Raw genomic sequence first — 14017 nt, forward strand, 5'->3', positions numbered from 1 at the left:
GTGGAAAGGGGGAGGGGAGGGTAAGTGGTGGTGGGAATGCACTGGAGATGGCGGAAGTTGCGGAGAATATGTTAGATGCGGAGACTTGTGGGGTGGTACCCTATCCCTCTTATATCTGGGGGTGAGTGGGGTGGGATGAGAGCAGACATGTGGGAAATAGAGGAGATGCAGATGAGGGCTGCAATGATAGCATTTTCTGAAAAATGAGGACAATCTCAGATGTCCTAAAATGGAAAGCCCCATCATGAGAACAGATGCGGCGGAGACGGAGGAACCAAGAGAAGGGAATAGCATCCTTGCAAGTGACAGGGTGGGAAGAGCTGTACTCAGGGTAACCATGGGAGTCAGTGGGTCTGTAGAAGATGTCAGTGGATGATTTGTCTCCCGAGATGGAGACAGAGAGATCAAGAAAGGGGAAAGGGGTATCGGAGATGCACCAAGTGAATTTGAGGATGGGGTGGAAGTTGGTAGCGAAGTTGATGAAAATGACAAGCTCCACATGGATGCAGGAAGTAGCACTAAGGCAGTCGTCAATGCAGCGCAGAAAGAGTTGCGGAGCAGACTTGGAACATGGATTGCTCCACGTAGCCAACGAAAAGGCAGGCAGAACTGGGACCCATGCAAGTGCCCATGGCTGCACCATTGGTCTGCAGATAGTGAGAAGAACCGAAGAGGGTGAGCACCAGTTCTGCCAGATGGAGGAGGGTGGTGATGGATGGGAACTGGTTGGGTCTGTTATCCAGAAAGAAGTGGAGAACTTGAGGCCTTCCTGACGGAGAATAGAAGTGTACAGGGTCTAGATGTCCATGGTGAAAGAGAGGTGTCGGGGCCAGGGAACTGAAAGTTGTTGAAGTGGTGGTGAGCATGTGAAGTGTCATGGATGTACGTGGGAAGGGACTGAACCAAGGGGGACAAGACAGAGTTGAGATGAGAGCTGGGTATCCAGTAGCTAGTGCCTCACCTGCTGGCATCCAAAGCCATTCCATCATCTACAAGAAAATGCACTTTGCTTGGTTAGATCTTCAACACTCAAGCTCAACTGGATTTGCACCCCATCCACTCAACTAAACATTCATTTCCTCCACCTCAGCCACATCTCATCACTTTTCTAACATTCACGAATGCTACCACCAGAAAAGTCAACGGCAGCAGTTGAAAGTCAATGAAAGTCAAGGGAATACCACCACCAATGGGTCCCCCTCCAAATTAACCTCCTGACTTAGAAATATATAGCTGTTCCTTCCTCACTGCTAGGTGGAAATCTTAGATCTTTCCACCTAGCAAAATTGAAGGAATATATATGTGCAAGGATTGGCTTAACACCTTTTTCTCAAAAGGTGATCAATGAGAAATTAATTCTGGTCTTACCAGCAACACGTCCATCCTGTAAATTAATTTTAAAAAGTCTTAAGTTTATATCTTGAAGTATAGAGCATAATTAACTTTTTGTATCCTCTCAACAAAATAACCAGTAATGGCATCAAAACTGCTTTCTGCTATCATCAATTATTAAAATAAGACATATTGGTCAATAAGTTTATAGATTAGAACATAGAACATAACAGCACTGTACAGGCCAGGCCCTTCGGCCCACAATGTTGTGCTGACATTTTATCCTGCTCCAAGATCTATCTAACCCTTCCATCCCACATAGCCCCTTATTTTTCTAAGAGTCTTAAATGTCCCTAACGTATCTGCCCCCACAACCTCTGCAGGCAGTGCATTCCACGCACCCACCACTCTGTGTAAAAAAAAAACTTACCCCTGACATCCCCCTTATACCTTCCTCCAATCAGCTTAAAATTATGCCTCCTTGTGTTAGCCATTGTCGCACTGGGAAAAAGTCTCTGTCCACTTGACTGTCCTCTTATCATCTTGCACACCTCTATCAAGTCACCTCTCATCCTCCTCCTCTCCAAAGAGAAAAGTCCAAGCTCACTCAACCTACCCTCATAAGACATGCTCTCCAATCCAGGCAACATCCTGGTAAATCTCCTTTGCACCTTCTCTAAAGCTTCCACATCCTTCTGATAATGAGGCAACCAGAACTGAACACAATACTCCAAGTGTGGTCTGACCAGAGTTCTATAGAGCTGCAACATTACCTTGCGGCTCTTGAACTCAATACCCTAACGAAGGCCAACACTCCATATGCCTTCTTAACAACTCTACTGACCTGCGTGGCAACCTTCAGGGATCTATGAACGTGGACCCCAAGATCCCTCTGTTCCTCCACACTGCTAAGAGTCCTGCCATTAACCTTGTACTCTGCCTTCAAATTCGATCTCTTGAAGTCTATCACTTCATACTTATCCGGGTTGAACTCCATCTGCCACTTTTCAGCCCAGCTCTGCATTCTATCAAAATCCTGTTGTAATCTACAGCAACCTTCTACACTATCCACAACACCACCAACCTTTGTATCATCAGCAAACTTAATAACCCACCAATTGATAGTAGAGACTGCTTAAAAGACAAACTGGAATCTGCACATTATAAAAAGTTAATTTCAGAATTCAGAAACCAAGAGATTTATCCAGTTATTTTCAGTTACATTTTTCCCCTCTCCATTAGCACACTCGAGCTTGCTATTTACAATGCTTCTCACTTCTCTGTCACCCTCCAAATGCCCCAATAACTCATCTTCCAGAGCAACCCTGACCTCAATCTATCACAGATATTCCCTTTGCTCTATCCACCCCTTCTCTCACCTTCTCTGCAACTTCAAATAAACTTTTTTTCTCTTTCCCAGTTTTGACAAAGGGTGTCTAACCTGAAACATGAATTCTGTTTCTCCATCCGCAGATGCTGTTTGACCTGCAGTTTCTAGTATTTCTGTTTTTGTTCAGATTGTCAACACTTGCAGATTTTTTTTGATTTTCTCTCCTTTACATTCTTGACATAATTCCCAACTATACTTTTTTTTAAAGAAATTGTACTTATCTTCACTTGTCATCTAATCATTCAATAATATGTACTGGTAACTTGGTGTAAATTAAACAACAACAACACAAAGAAAACATTTAACAACCTGCCTTGAACATGTGCACACCTGCCCTACAAAACTATGCTCTCAGAGAAATTAAAAATCAGCTTTTTGCAATTAATTTTATTGATTTTTTTTTACAACTGATGGGCCAATTTCCAAATCCCAAACTATGGTCAGGATACAAAACCCTAAATTTTGGGTTTTGATACACAAAGGGTTTTGTATCCCAACCATAGTGGAAAATGACTAACAGAATTTTAGACATTAAGAAATCAACACTGAAACAAATCAACATGCAGGTCCAACACCGATGATTAATTGTAAAAGCTAAAATTTACTTAATAGTTCAAACTGCTCTCAAACTCTGTTGACAGGGAAGAATGTCAAGTATTGAGGAAAGCCAAGTTTCAGTAGCTAAATGCTTGTTCTTAAATGGAAAAATGTCATGAATCTAAATGAGTTAATGAATTTATCATGCATCTTTTAAAATCTCACCACAATAATACCTATGGACTTACATTTATCTTTTATTAACAAAGGCAGCTTTGCTGCTACTCTACACTATTCATAGTGACTAGGTCACAGTGATGCTTAGAATGCTTTCAATAGCCATGGTATACAAATTACAATACATATTTTAAAATGTAATGTCAAAATTTTTAGCCATCATGATACCTACCTTGGACCTCCAGGGCCATACAGAAAGTTTTCAATTAAGTTTCTGTAATTACATATACATCTTGCAAACTTAAATGATGAAGTTTAAAATAATGCATTCAAGGAACACAAACACAAAAATATGAAACCACCCAAAACTTTGGAGAAACGGGGCACCTAAGACTGCATGATAGCAGTTTATTGAAAGAAGCAAACCAGGGAGAAAAAAAAGTGGTTAAGGTGACATATCGGATCTTGCTCTACTGGCTGAGGCATCGAACTGTATACAATACTGGTATAGTCACAACTGGAATACTGCACATATTTCAGGTCACACTTCAGGAAAAAATTTGGAGCACAAGAAGCTTGCAGGAAAGATTTACAAAAATATTACCCGGACTTAAGGAGCTCAGTTATGAAGAAAAATGTTTAGGCTGAGCTAGTTTTCTTTATAACTGGAGACTGAAGGAAGTTTTAATCAAGATGTATACAATCATGAGTTCTCCAGATAGGGTGAATTTAAAGGACACATTTCTCTCAGTAAAGGCTAAGAAGCAAGGAGATAGATGCAAGGTCCTAGGTATAAGCACTGGAGACAACTAAGCAAGAGTTTCTCAGCCTGTCCAGAGGGGGGTTTGGAACATACTGGCTGAAGGGATGGCTGTGACAGAATCCTATACTTCATTTAAAAAGTACCTGAATGAGCAACTGATGTACCATAACTTGCAAAGCTCCAGAAAGGTGAAACAAGATTATTCTGAAAAAGTTACTCAGATATGATGTAAATGGATTGAATGAGGGTAAGGCAGTGGATGTGATCTACATTAGTAAGGCATTTGATAAGGTCGCTCATAGTAGGTTGATTCAGAAGATAAAGATGCATGGGATCCAGGGTGAAATGCAAGTTTGGATTTGAAACTGGCTTGCCCATAGGAGACAGGGAGTAGGGGTGGAAGGTTGTAATTCTGGTTGGAGGGCCGTGACCAGTGGTATTCCACAAGGATCAGTGCTGGGACCTTGTTGTTTGTGATATGTATCAATGATTTGGATGAAAATGTAGATGGACGGATTAGCAAGTTTGCAGATGACACCAAGATTGGTGGAGTTCTGGACAATGTAAAGGACTATCAAAGAATACAGTGGGATATAGATCAGTTACAGAAATGGGCAGAGAAGTGGCAGATGGAGTTTAATCCAGGCAAGTGGTAGGTGCCTGAAATGGGTTACCGGGGGTAGTAGTGGAAGCAGACAGTTTGGTGGAATTTAATCGGCTTTTAGATAGACACATGAATATGGACAACATACAGGAGGACATTTAGTATAAAGGCATTGATCAGCACAACATTGTGGGCCGAACAGCCTGTCCATTGCTGAACTATTCTATGTAATGTTTTCCAAGAGTGCCATAAATTCTACAACATACACTGAAGGTTGAGCAAGGGCTATTTTTTTTAAGGTAGTTACTTCACTGAGATGATATAATGTTGAAGTGTAAAATCAGGACCTCTTAATCCTAACAGGAAGGCAAGTGATTAGAACACAAGGATAAAAGATTTAACAGCATAGGTCATCTGGCCCTTCAAGCCTATTCTGCCATTCATCAAGATCATGGCTGATCTTTTACCTCAGCTCCTTTTTTCTATACAATTGCCATGACCCTCGATTCCCTTAATATCCAGAAATCTATCAAGCTCCATTCTGAATGAATTCGACAGAACCTCTGCAGCCCTCTGAGGTAGAGAAATGCAAAGATTCACCACCATCTCCAAGAAGAAATTTCTCCTCATCAGTCCTGAATGGCCTATCCATTACTCTTGTTTGGATTAACAAGTCCCGATGTTTTAATTTTATGATTCATCCTCTGGTAAAGCAAATTTCACCAGTTCTTTTGAAATCTCCAGACTTATGAAGTGTGATCAGAAGAGAATCTTCATGTGGCCGTGGACTGTAATTTAGATACCTCAGTACCCACAACAGTTAACAGATCTGATTTCAAGCAAACCTCTTTTGAAATGAGAAAGTGATATTATAAGGCAGCTGAGAAATAGTTACAGCTCACATCACACTTTCCAATCATATAATCAGATTGAAAATTAAACTAGCTAATCTCACCCTCAGGAAGTATCTCATGTTCTTGTTATGGAAGTCTCCAGGAGGAAGAATCAAATACAATAGAACCTCACAGAGATCTCTCAGGAATGCTGCAAAAGTAAACAACTTGAATTCAACAATTGTGAATGCCAGACATATAGCTTCTGTATTTTTTCTGTTATTTACCCAGTTAGTCTTTACTTAAAAGTTATAACCATAGCAGAATTAGTTTAGATAAGTAATGCATTGTATTTTCTTCTAATTTATTTGTATAACAACAAAAATCTATCCAGCAAGCCCATTAAGAAATATATATTTCATTTTCCTTTGAAAAATAGAGTCATAGAGTAATTAAGCACGGAAACAGGATTTTCGGCCCAACTGGTCCACACTGACCACAGCACCCTCCCTGCTAGTCCCAGTTGTCCGCGTTCAACCCATAACCCTCCAAGCCCCTCCACTCCATGTACCTATCCAAACGTTTCTTAAAGATTGCAACTGTACCTGCCTCGACCATTTCCTCTGGCAGCTTCTTTACACTACCCTCTGTGTAAAGAAGTTACCCCTCAGGTCTCTTAAATTTCTTCCCTCTTATCTTCTATCTGTGCCCTCTAGTTTTAGACTCCCCAACCCTGGGGGAAAAAACTATGACCGGCCACCTTATCCATACTCTTCGTGATCTCATAAACTTCTATGAGGTCACCCCTCATTCTCCTACACTTCAAGGAATAAAGATCCAGTGTGGCCAACCTCTCCCTGTAACTCAGGCCCTATAGTCAAGGTAGCATCCTCATAAATCTCTTCTGCACCCTCATCAACTTGACAATGTCCCTCCTATAACAGGATGACTAAAACTGTACACAATACTCCAAGTGCAGCCTCACCAATTACTTATATAACTGCAACATAATGTGCCTACTCCTAAACTTGAAGAGTCCAATAGCAAAGCATTATAGGTAAAACCTGTGACCTCTTGCTTGTAAATTCAGAAATTCCATGTTTCAGCAGGAGTCCTGAACTTACCAACACACATAAGCCTTCAATTCAGCCACGATTTTAAAAACCTGATTTTAAACTGAAGATTTTTTAATTATAAAATTCTTTAACATGTGTTAACAATTAGTTATGAGCTAGTCATTTTAGATGACTGTACCATATACAAAATGATTTCAAAAGTCACTTGTTTTGTCAAGAAAAACAGGACTTGCACATATTGAATACAAGACAACAAAAGAATAAGCTATTTTGGAAAAGTAACTTCTAACTTTTAGAAATTTCTATGCTTCACAGTTGGTCTTAGTAACTTTTGTAAGTTGCATTTTATTAACAAACTGCGCTTCCTCTGCACATTAAACTTCTCAAGATGGAGATGAAGGCCACATATATCAGAAAATAACAAGTAGCAACACAAAGTAAAAATGAATTTAGGGAACTTATTATTTGCACTTCAAATGATTCCTGCAACTAATGTTCCAAATAAACTCTGCATACAAAAGGCAGGTTTAAATTCTTTTAACTCTGTTTCTATTTCCACAGAAGCTGCCTGATTTGCTGAGTATTTCCAGCATATTCCTGTTTAAATTTGTCAGATTTGCCAATTTTTTTGTTCTATTTTATGATTAAATTTAAGCTAACTCAAAAGGCTGATTTATGACAGCAACAAACTACTGAGCACAGTATATTAATCAGAAACACAACATATTTATTAAGTTGCATCCAGTACAAAGAAGAATACTTGAAGATAATAGTGTTCCTGAAAATCTCAGTGAGAATGGTGTTGTCCTTTCTCCCCCTACTGTCCTGTTGACTGAAGGTGCTCTTCCTTCTGGTTGTGCTTGCTCTCTCTCTGACCCCATACTTCATACATTTTTTCCTCTTTGATCTTCCATGCTAATGACCAATTTCCTTAGCTATCTGACCCCGGATCCTTGAAAAATACATTTTTAAAAAGTTTTATTCATTATTAGCCCCATTTCTTTTTTTTTCCCCTAGATTGAACTACTCCTTACCATTCTAGTTTACTTTCTCACAGACTGAGCTACTTCTTGAATGGGAATGTCACACTAATTGTGTCATAAATGGTGTTTGGTCCTTTGGACACTTCAAACACACTATTGCTCTTACTGTGTCACAGTTCTACCCCTAATTTACTTATTTCAAGTACCATACTTTACCTATAGCTCCTTTGCAGGTTTAAAGTGTCTACTCTTTCCCTAGTTATCTACGTTTCCACTATAATTCCACAGTATAAATTAGTGCCTTTACAATCAACATGCTTTAAATATAACTATATTTCAGCAGTCTTTACAGCTGGCATCATTTTGCCTTAATTGACCATCATACTTCACTTCTTGACCTTGCATATTTTCTATTTAATTTCATCATCTTTATAACACTGCCTCATTACAACTATCGTATTAAGATATACCAGAAACACTATTAGCACAAGAAACCAACTTTGTTCAGGTGAAAAATAGCTCCTTTCCATATCTATCTAATGACCCCTTTTAGTAGAAAGGCTAAAAACAAAGCAAACCTTCTTCATCTTTGCCTGAAGTACAAACGAGGTCACGGCACACTTCTTTCTCCATTTCCACTTCAACCTCAAAAAAAGTTTCAACAAATTCTTCGGCGATATCTGAAATGAGAGAATCACCGATCTTAATGACATATTGAAATCCACTTTATTACTGCTGTTGATTGTTTAAAAACATTGTTAGGTTTTGTTTGATAAGATTAGTTATGTAAAATGCAGACAAGATAAATGCAGACAAGATAAATGCAGACAAGATAAATGCAGACAAGATAAATGCAGACAAGATAAATGCAGAAATCTCAACTTCAGGTTTAGGGGGCCTTGTAGAGCAACAGCAAAATTATCTTTAGATTCTTGCTCATTAGTTATAAAGGCAAATGTAGCAGCAGTAAGTTACTTTTTTTGGTGAGGTGGGGTGGGGGTTGTAATAACTACATTAAACTTCTTTGGATCACTAGTGTTCTTAACTTTACACTATTTGAGTAAAGATCTGATCCACCCAATTTCAGCCCCAAATGTATGATCTGAAATATACATTGAAATGTATATTTCAACTGATTTTAAACCGAGATATCAGCTATTCAATCTACCAATGTCTCTGCAACTTTATTCTCTTATCAACACTAAGAGCTCCACCAACCAATCTGCGTTATCCATATCAATGAAAAATTACCATTTTGATGCAATAAACCTGAAACTTCTCTTTCTCCGTACTTCTCCTGAACTCCTGAGTATTTCAAATTTCATATTCTTTTTCTTATTGAATTGGAAGAGTTACATTCTTACACCAGGCTCAAAATTAAAATGCTTAGTGTGAATATACTAAACTAAGGACTTTTGACTGGAAATGAATAATCAAGTTCTGGAACTCTATACAAGTTCTCAATTGCAAGAGATTTCTTCAAAACAGTTTTGAAGTTCAGAAAATAAAATGGAAAATGTTCAGTTACATAATAGCCAAGTGTTAACTGCAATTGATGTAGGTTATAATGCCACCCTGTGTCTACAGTATGTCCATAGCTCAATGCATGCATTTTGAGGAATAAAAGGAAAATAATTCAAACAAAAGTCAGGTAATACACTAAAGAGTAAAAGTAAATGGCATTTGCACTATCCAAGTATCATATTCTTATCACCCTCAATAAGCAGGCAAGCAAAATAACATTTGTTTCCTCTTTCAGTCAAAGAATGTAAATTTCAATCATCCAGATCTGATGGGGATTGTGTTTGCTTCAAACAAGAAATAGGCACATGTTACAGCTTAAAATCAAAATGCATCTGGATGACACATATATTGCAAAGCCATGATAGAATTTCTATTAAAATCAGCATGCAATAATTTATTTCCAGGAAACTCGCTGTATTAAGTACCAAAGTTTGTACGTTTGTGTTTAGCTTGAACTCACTCCTCATTTTGTTTCCAAACAATGCAATCCAAACTCCTCCTCCTACCTATTCTCCTCCCCTCTGGGAGGCACACTTGGCTTCACACCTGCATATCAACAAAAATAATCTAAATTAACTGTCCTCACAATCCTTTTGACTTGAAGACCTCTACAAACTGATGACTAGATTTCAATTAATTCGAGAGGTCACATGCAACAGATTTTTCAAAGAAGACACACTAATTTTTCATAACAAAACGAAAAGCAAAATAACAACAGACTACAACTTGAATGTACTAATTGAAATTCTGTAGTAAAACAAAATTGGTGGTGGCTGCACTGTAGCTTAGGCCAGTGATGCTTGGCAGATTTTACAACATACAAGGAATATAACACTTTCTTCTCATTCTGAGCGTGTTTTTGTGTGAAACTCCCACGATAGCTTTACTTCAGAGCACTTTTGTTAATAGATCTATCACTTGCTAATAATCAAGACATGCAGCATATATCCTTACATTTGTGGTGCATGAACTCAAACCAACACATTCAAGCTACAGAGTCAGTACCTTCAACCATTTAGTCCATTACAAATATACTGTAAAAAATTACATGGAAACACTAAAAAGAAACAGGAGTAGGCCATTCATTACTATCATAGCTGATCATTTATTTCAATATCATAATCCCTCCTTCTACCCATAGCCCTGATGCATTTTGTAGCTAGAAACTTGCCTGCCTCCTCCTTCAGAAATATTCAGCAATTTGGCTTCAACGGCCTTTTGTGTTAGTGATTTTAACAAGTTCACCATCATCTGAATGGGATATTTCTTCTCATCACAGTCCTAAATGGCCTACACCTTATTGTGAGACTTCAACTCCTTTGCCAAGGAAAAACACTGTAGTGTGTGGAGTCATCTCATACAAAGGAACTTGGCTGTGATTGTTGGTCAATCATCCTATCCTCAGGATATCATTGCAGGAATTGCTCAGGATAGTGTCCTAAGCACAATAATCTTCAATAGTTTCATCAATGACCTTCCATTCATCACTGATGATTCCTCATTGTTCATTTCTATTGGTAACTGTTCAGCAATTGAAATAGTCCTTGCCTGCATGCAGGAAGACAAACAACATTCAGCTATGGGCTAATAAATGGAAAGCAGCACTGAAGCCACAAAAATGCCAAACAATAATCATGCCCAACAAGAAAGTTTAGCCATTGACTCTTGATATTCAATGGCATCATAATCTCGAGTCCACAACATCAATCCCCTGGGGATCACCATCGACCAGAGATTCACCAAAATAACTGGAAATGCCAGAAATCTACAATAAAAACAGAAAATGCTGGAAATACTTTGCAGGTCAAGTCACATCTCTGGGAAGAGAAGCAGTGTTAAGGTTTCAGGCCAAAAACCCTTTTGACAGACATTACCCAGACTTTGATTAGCCTTCTGCAGCCACATAAATACTATGGCTGTGAAGGACAAGGCACAGTCAGAGGTGTGATGGAATATTCATTATTTACAAAATTCACTGTGGTTACCCACCTGGACTATTCTGACAGCAGTTTTCTGAACCTATCACCTGTTCCACAAAAGAGGACAAGGGAAGCAGGCACTTGGGAACACTAGCACCCGCAGGCTCCCCTCCAAGTCAGCTTCACCGAAAGGACTTCAACAGTTCATCATTTTCTAAAGGTCAATTAGGGATGGGTAATAAATCCTGGCATTGGTGACAACACCTATGTCCCAAAAAGTGAAATTAAGTAGTATTAATCTAGACCTGACACTGAAAGTTTACCTGGAATGTTCTAACTGGTAAAGATACTTCTGCATTCATAGGGAGTTGGGTTTCACCCACCAAAAATATTCAAGTCAAAAACACATCCAGATTAAGTTTTTGTTCTGTTGCAGGTATCTGTTCAAGTTTGATACATGTCACTAAATGGCTTGAATGCACACATTCCTTAAAAAAGGAAGTACACTTCCACTGGATTGCTTATGTTCATGTGCTGGTGGGATCTGGGATTATAATGACCTTCCTTGTTATCTGGATTAGAACTGTCTGAAAATTCTTCCCTTCCAAGAACAGAGATCAAAGAAAACAGCTGAGACCAAGTGATAACTGCCTCCTAAATGAATAGGCCATTAATTAGAACTGGTGTAAAACAACCACACAAATACCTAGCATGATCAAACTGGCATGGCACTTTATGAAGACATGACTAGTTTCAGGTCTGCCTTTGTTCAACGTACACATTGATATGACCACTTCAGGCTGCCAAGATGCGAAATGAAAATTTGCCTTGTGCATAGTGACATTATGCATAGTCTCTTGCAATTTTCCCCACACAATGCAGGAAAAAAACACATCCCAAGGGATCTGAACTGCCAGCATGGCTGTGGCCAGACATCCCTGCAGTCCCAGCTTCACCATCGACAGATAACTAGATGCTATTCCCAGGTCATCTCCAATTGCAGCAAATTGAACACAATACAATGTAACAAAAGTAGAGATAACCACCTCAAGAAAAATTCAGCTTGATATTTATTCCTTACCTTTTTTTGGTCTCAGATCTTCTATCCTTTGCTGAGCTTTCCTGAATACACGAAGATGTGTAGCAAAGTCATCTACTAACCGTGTAGTAAAGTATGGTTGCCAGTCTACCTCCTTTGACCTGATTTTTCATGAGAGGGGAAACAAAGCCATAAAATCATGATTGACACAAGATGCAGGTTCTAAAACAAAATCAGAAGCGGTCCTTAGTAATTTTCCTGGTACCAATCTTAGAAACACACATGACAATTTTCTACAATGATTACCTACATTGATCTAAACATTTACACTGATGGATTTTGATACAATAACTAGGAAAATCTATTTTCACAAAGAGGACATAGAGGCAAGGTAATTTGCAAAGAAAAGAGGAGCGAAGGAGAAATATTTGTATGCTAAATGTTACAATGACCGGGAATTCACACCCCAAAAGGATGATGGAAGTGGAATTAATAGAAACCATCAGGGAGTTGGGTGCTTCAGACTCAACTACCCCCATAACATACATCATACTACTATTTATAGGTCGGAAATAGAAGTGATGCTAACATTGATCACTAAAGTCTTTAAAATAAAAACAGGAACCACTCAGCAGCTCAGGCAGTATCTGTGGAAAGGGAGAAAGAGTTAAATGTTTCAGGTGGAAGACCTTCAGAACTTTTGATCTGAACCATTAACTTTGTTTCTCTTTCCATAGATACTGCCTGACCTGCTGAGTATTATCAACATTTTTCATCTTTTTTTAATTTCAGACTTTCAGCATTAGCAGTTTATTGATTTTTCATTTATTGTTCAATTCATTGCCACTTCTCTCCCACCAATGCTAACCTTGAAGTTCTCTGCCACCCTTTGGTGGGATTTCCATCTGTTTCTTGTGCCTATTTTGCCCTCAGTGGTTTCAATTCTCATCTTTGATAACGTCTTAATGAAAATATGCTTCCACAGCCACATCTCTTAGCAAATGTCTCTGGCTTCAACTCGGTCCATGTGGATTCCATTTAAAATTCCACTTCTGACAATTCAGATCCACCCTGGATCTCAGGTAATTTCAAACTATGTAGTGCTTCTTGAGGCAGCATTCTCATCATATCCTTATATCCATACTTAATGTTGTGCCTCAGAACATGCATATTTTTTAATCTCACTCTGCAACAGCACCAACTATCACAAAGCTGTCCTGATCTGCTGTTCAACTTTATTCTTCACCACATTCGGTACTCCAATAGATGACTTTTTTTTCTTCGTTTCAGACATCAAAGATGACAAACTCCAACAGCACTTAAATTCCAGTCCTGATGAAAGGTCTTGATCCAAAACATCAATGTTTATTTCCCTCCATAGATGCTGCCTGGCCTGCTGAGTTCTTCCAGCGTTTTGTGTGTTAAATTCCAATACTTCTCTTAATACTTCTTTTCTCCCTCTACACTGTCCTCTGACCCCAAAGTTCCACCCCTGCTGTGTATACACCATTGCTTTGATCTTCTCCTGACCCCAAATGATCGGTCCTCTGGGGAGGCCACAGCTTGTCCCTCAATATCCATTCTGATGAAGGGTCTTCAACCAGCAACATCAACTGTTTCTCGTTCTACAGATACTATATGACCTGCTGAATGTTTCCAATATTTTGTTTTTTTTAATTTCAGATTGCCTGCATTTGTAATTTTTGATTTCCAATCCTTAAAATACTTTGCCAATCATGCATTGCTTCAGTCAATTTCTTATCCACTAATTTAAGGACATGAAAGATTTCCTCAATGTCTAGGTATAACAGGGCTTTCAAAATACACTTTATTTCAAACA

General features: G+C 38.8%; 1 protein-coding gene across 3 annotated transcripts in view; it reads right to left on the reverse strand.

The window, feature by feature from the left end:
- Positions 1-14017, reverse strand: part of snx13 (sorting nexin 13) — a 123519-nt gene that overhangs the window by 44303 nt on the left and 65199 nt on the right. For all 3 annotated transcript variants that reach the window (XM_052016409.1, XM_052016408.1, XM_052016407.1), the window contains 3 exons: positions 12220-12338; positions 8274-8375; positions 5759-5847 (listed from right to left, as the gene is read on the reverse strand). In XM_052016409.1, coding sequence (XP_051872369.1) covers positions 5759-5847; positions 8274-8375; positions 12220-12338 — 310 coding nt within the window. The remainder of the gene's footprint in view (positions 1-5758; positions 5848-8273; positions 8376-12219; positions 12339-14017) is intronic.

This window comes from Pristis pectinata, chromosome 5, assembly GCF_009764475.1.
Source record: "Pristis pectinata isolate sPriPec2 chromosome 5, sPriPec2.1.pri, whole genome shotgun sequence".
NCBI lineage: Eukaryota > Metazoa > Chordata > Chondrichthyes > Rhinopristiformes > Pristidae > Pristis > Pristis pectinata.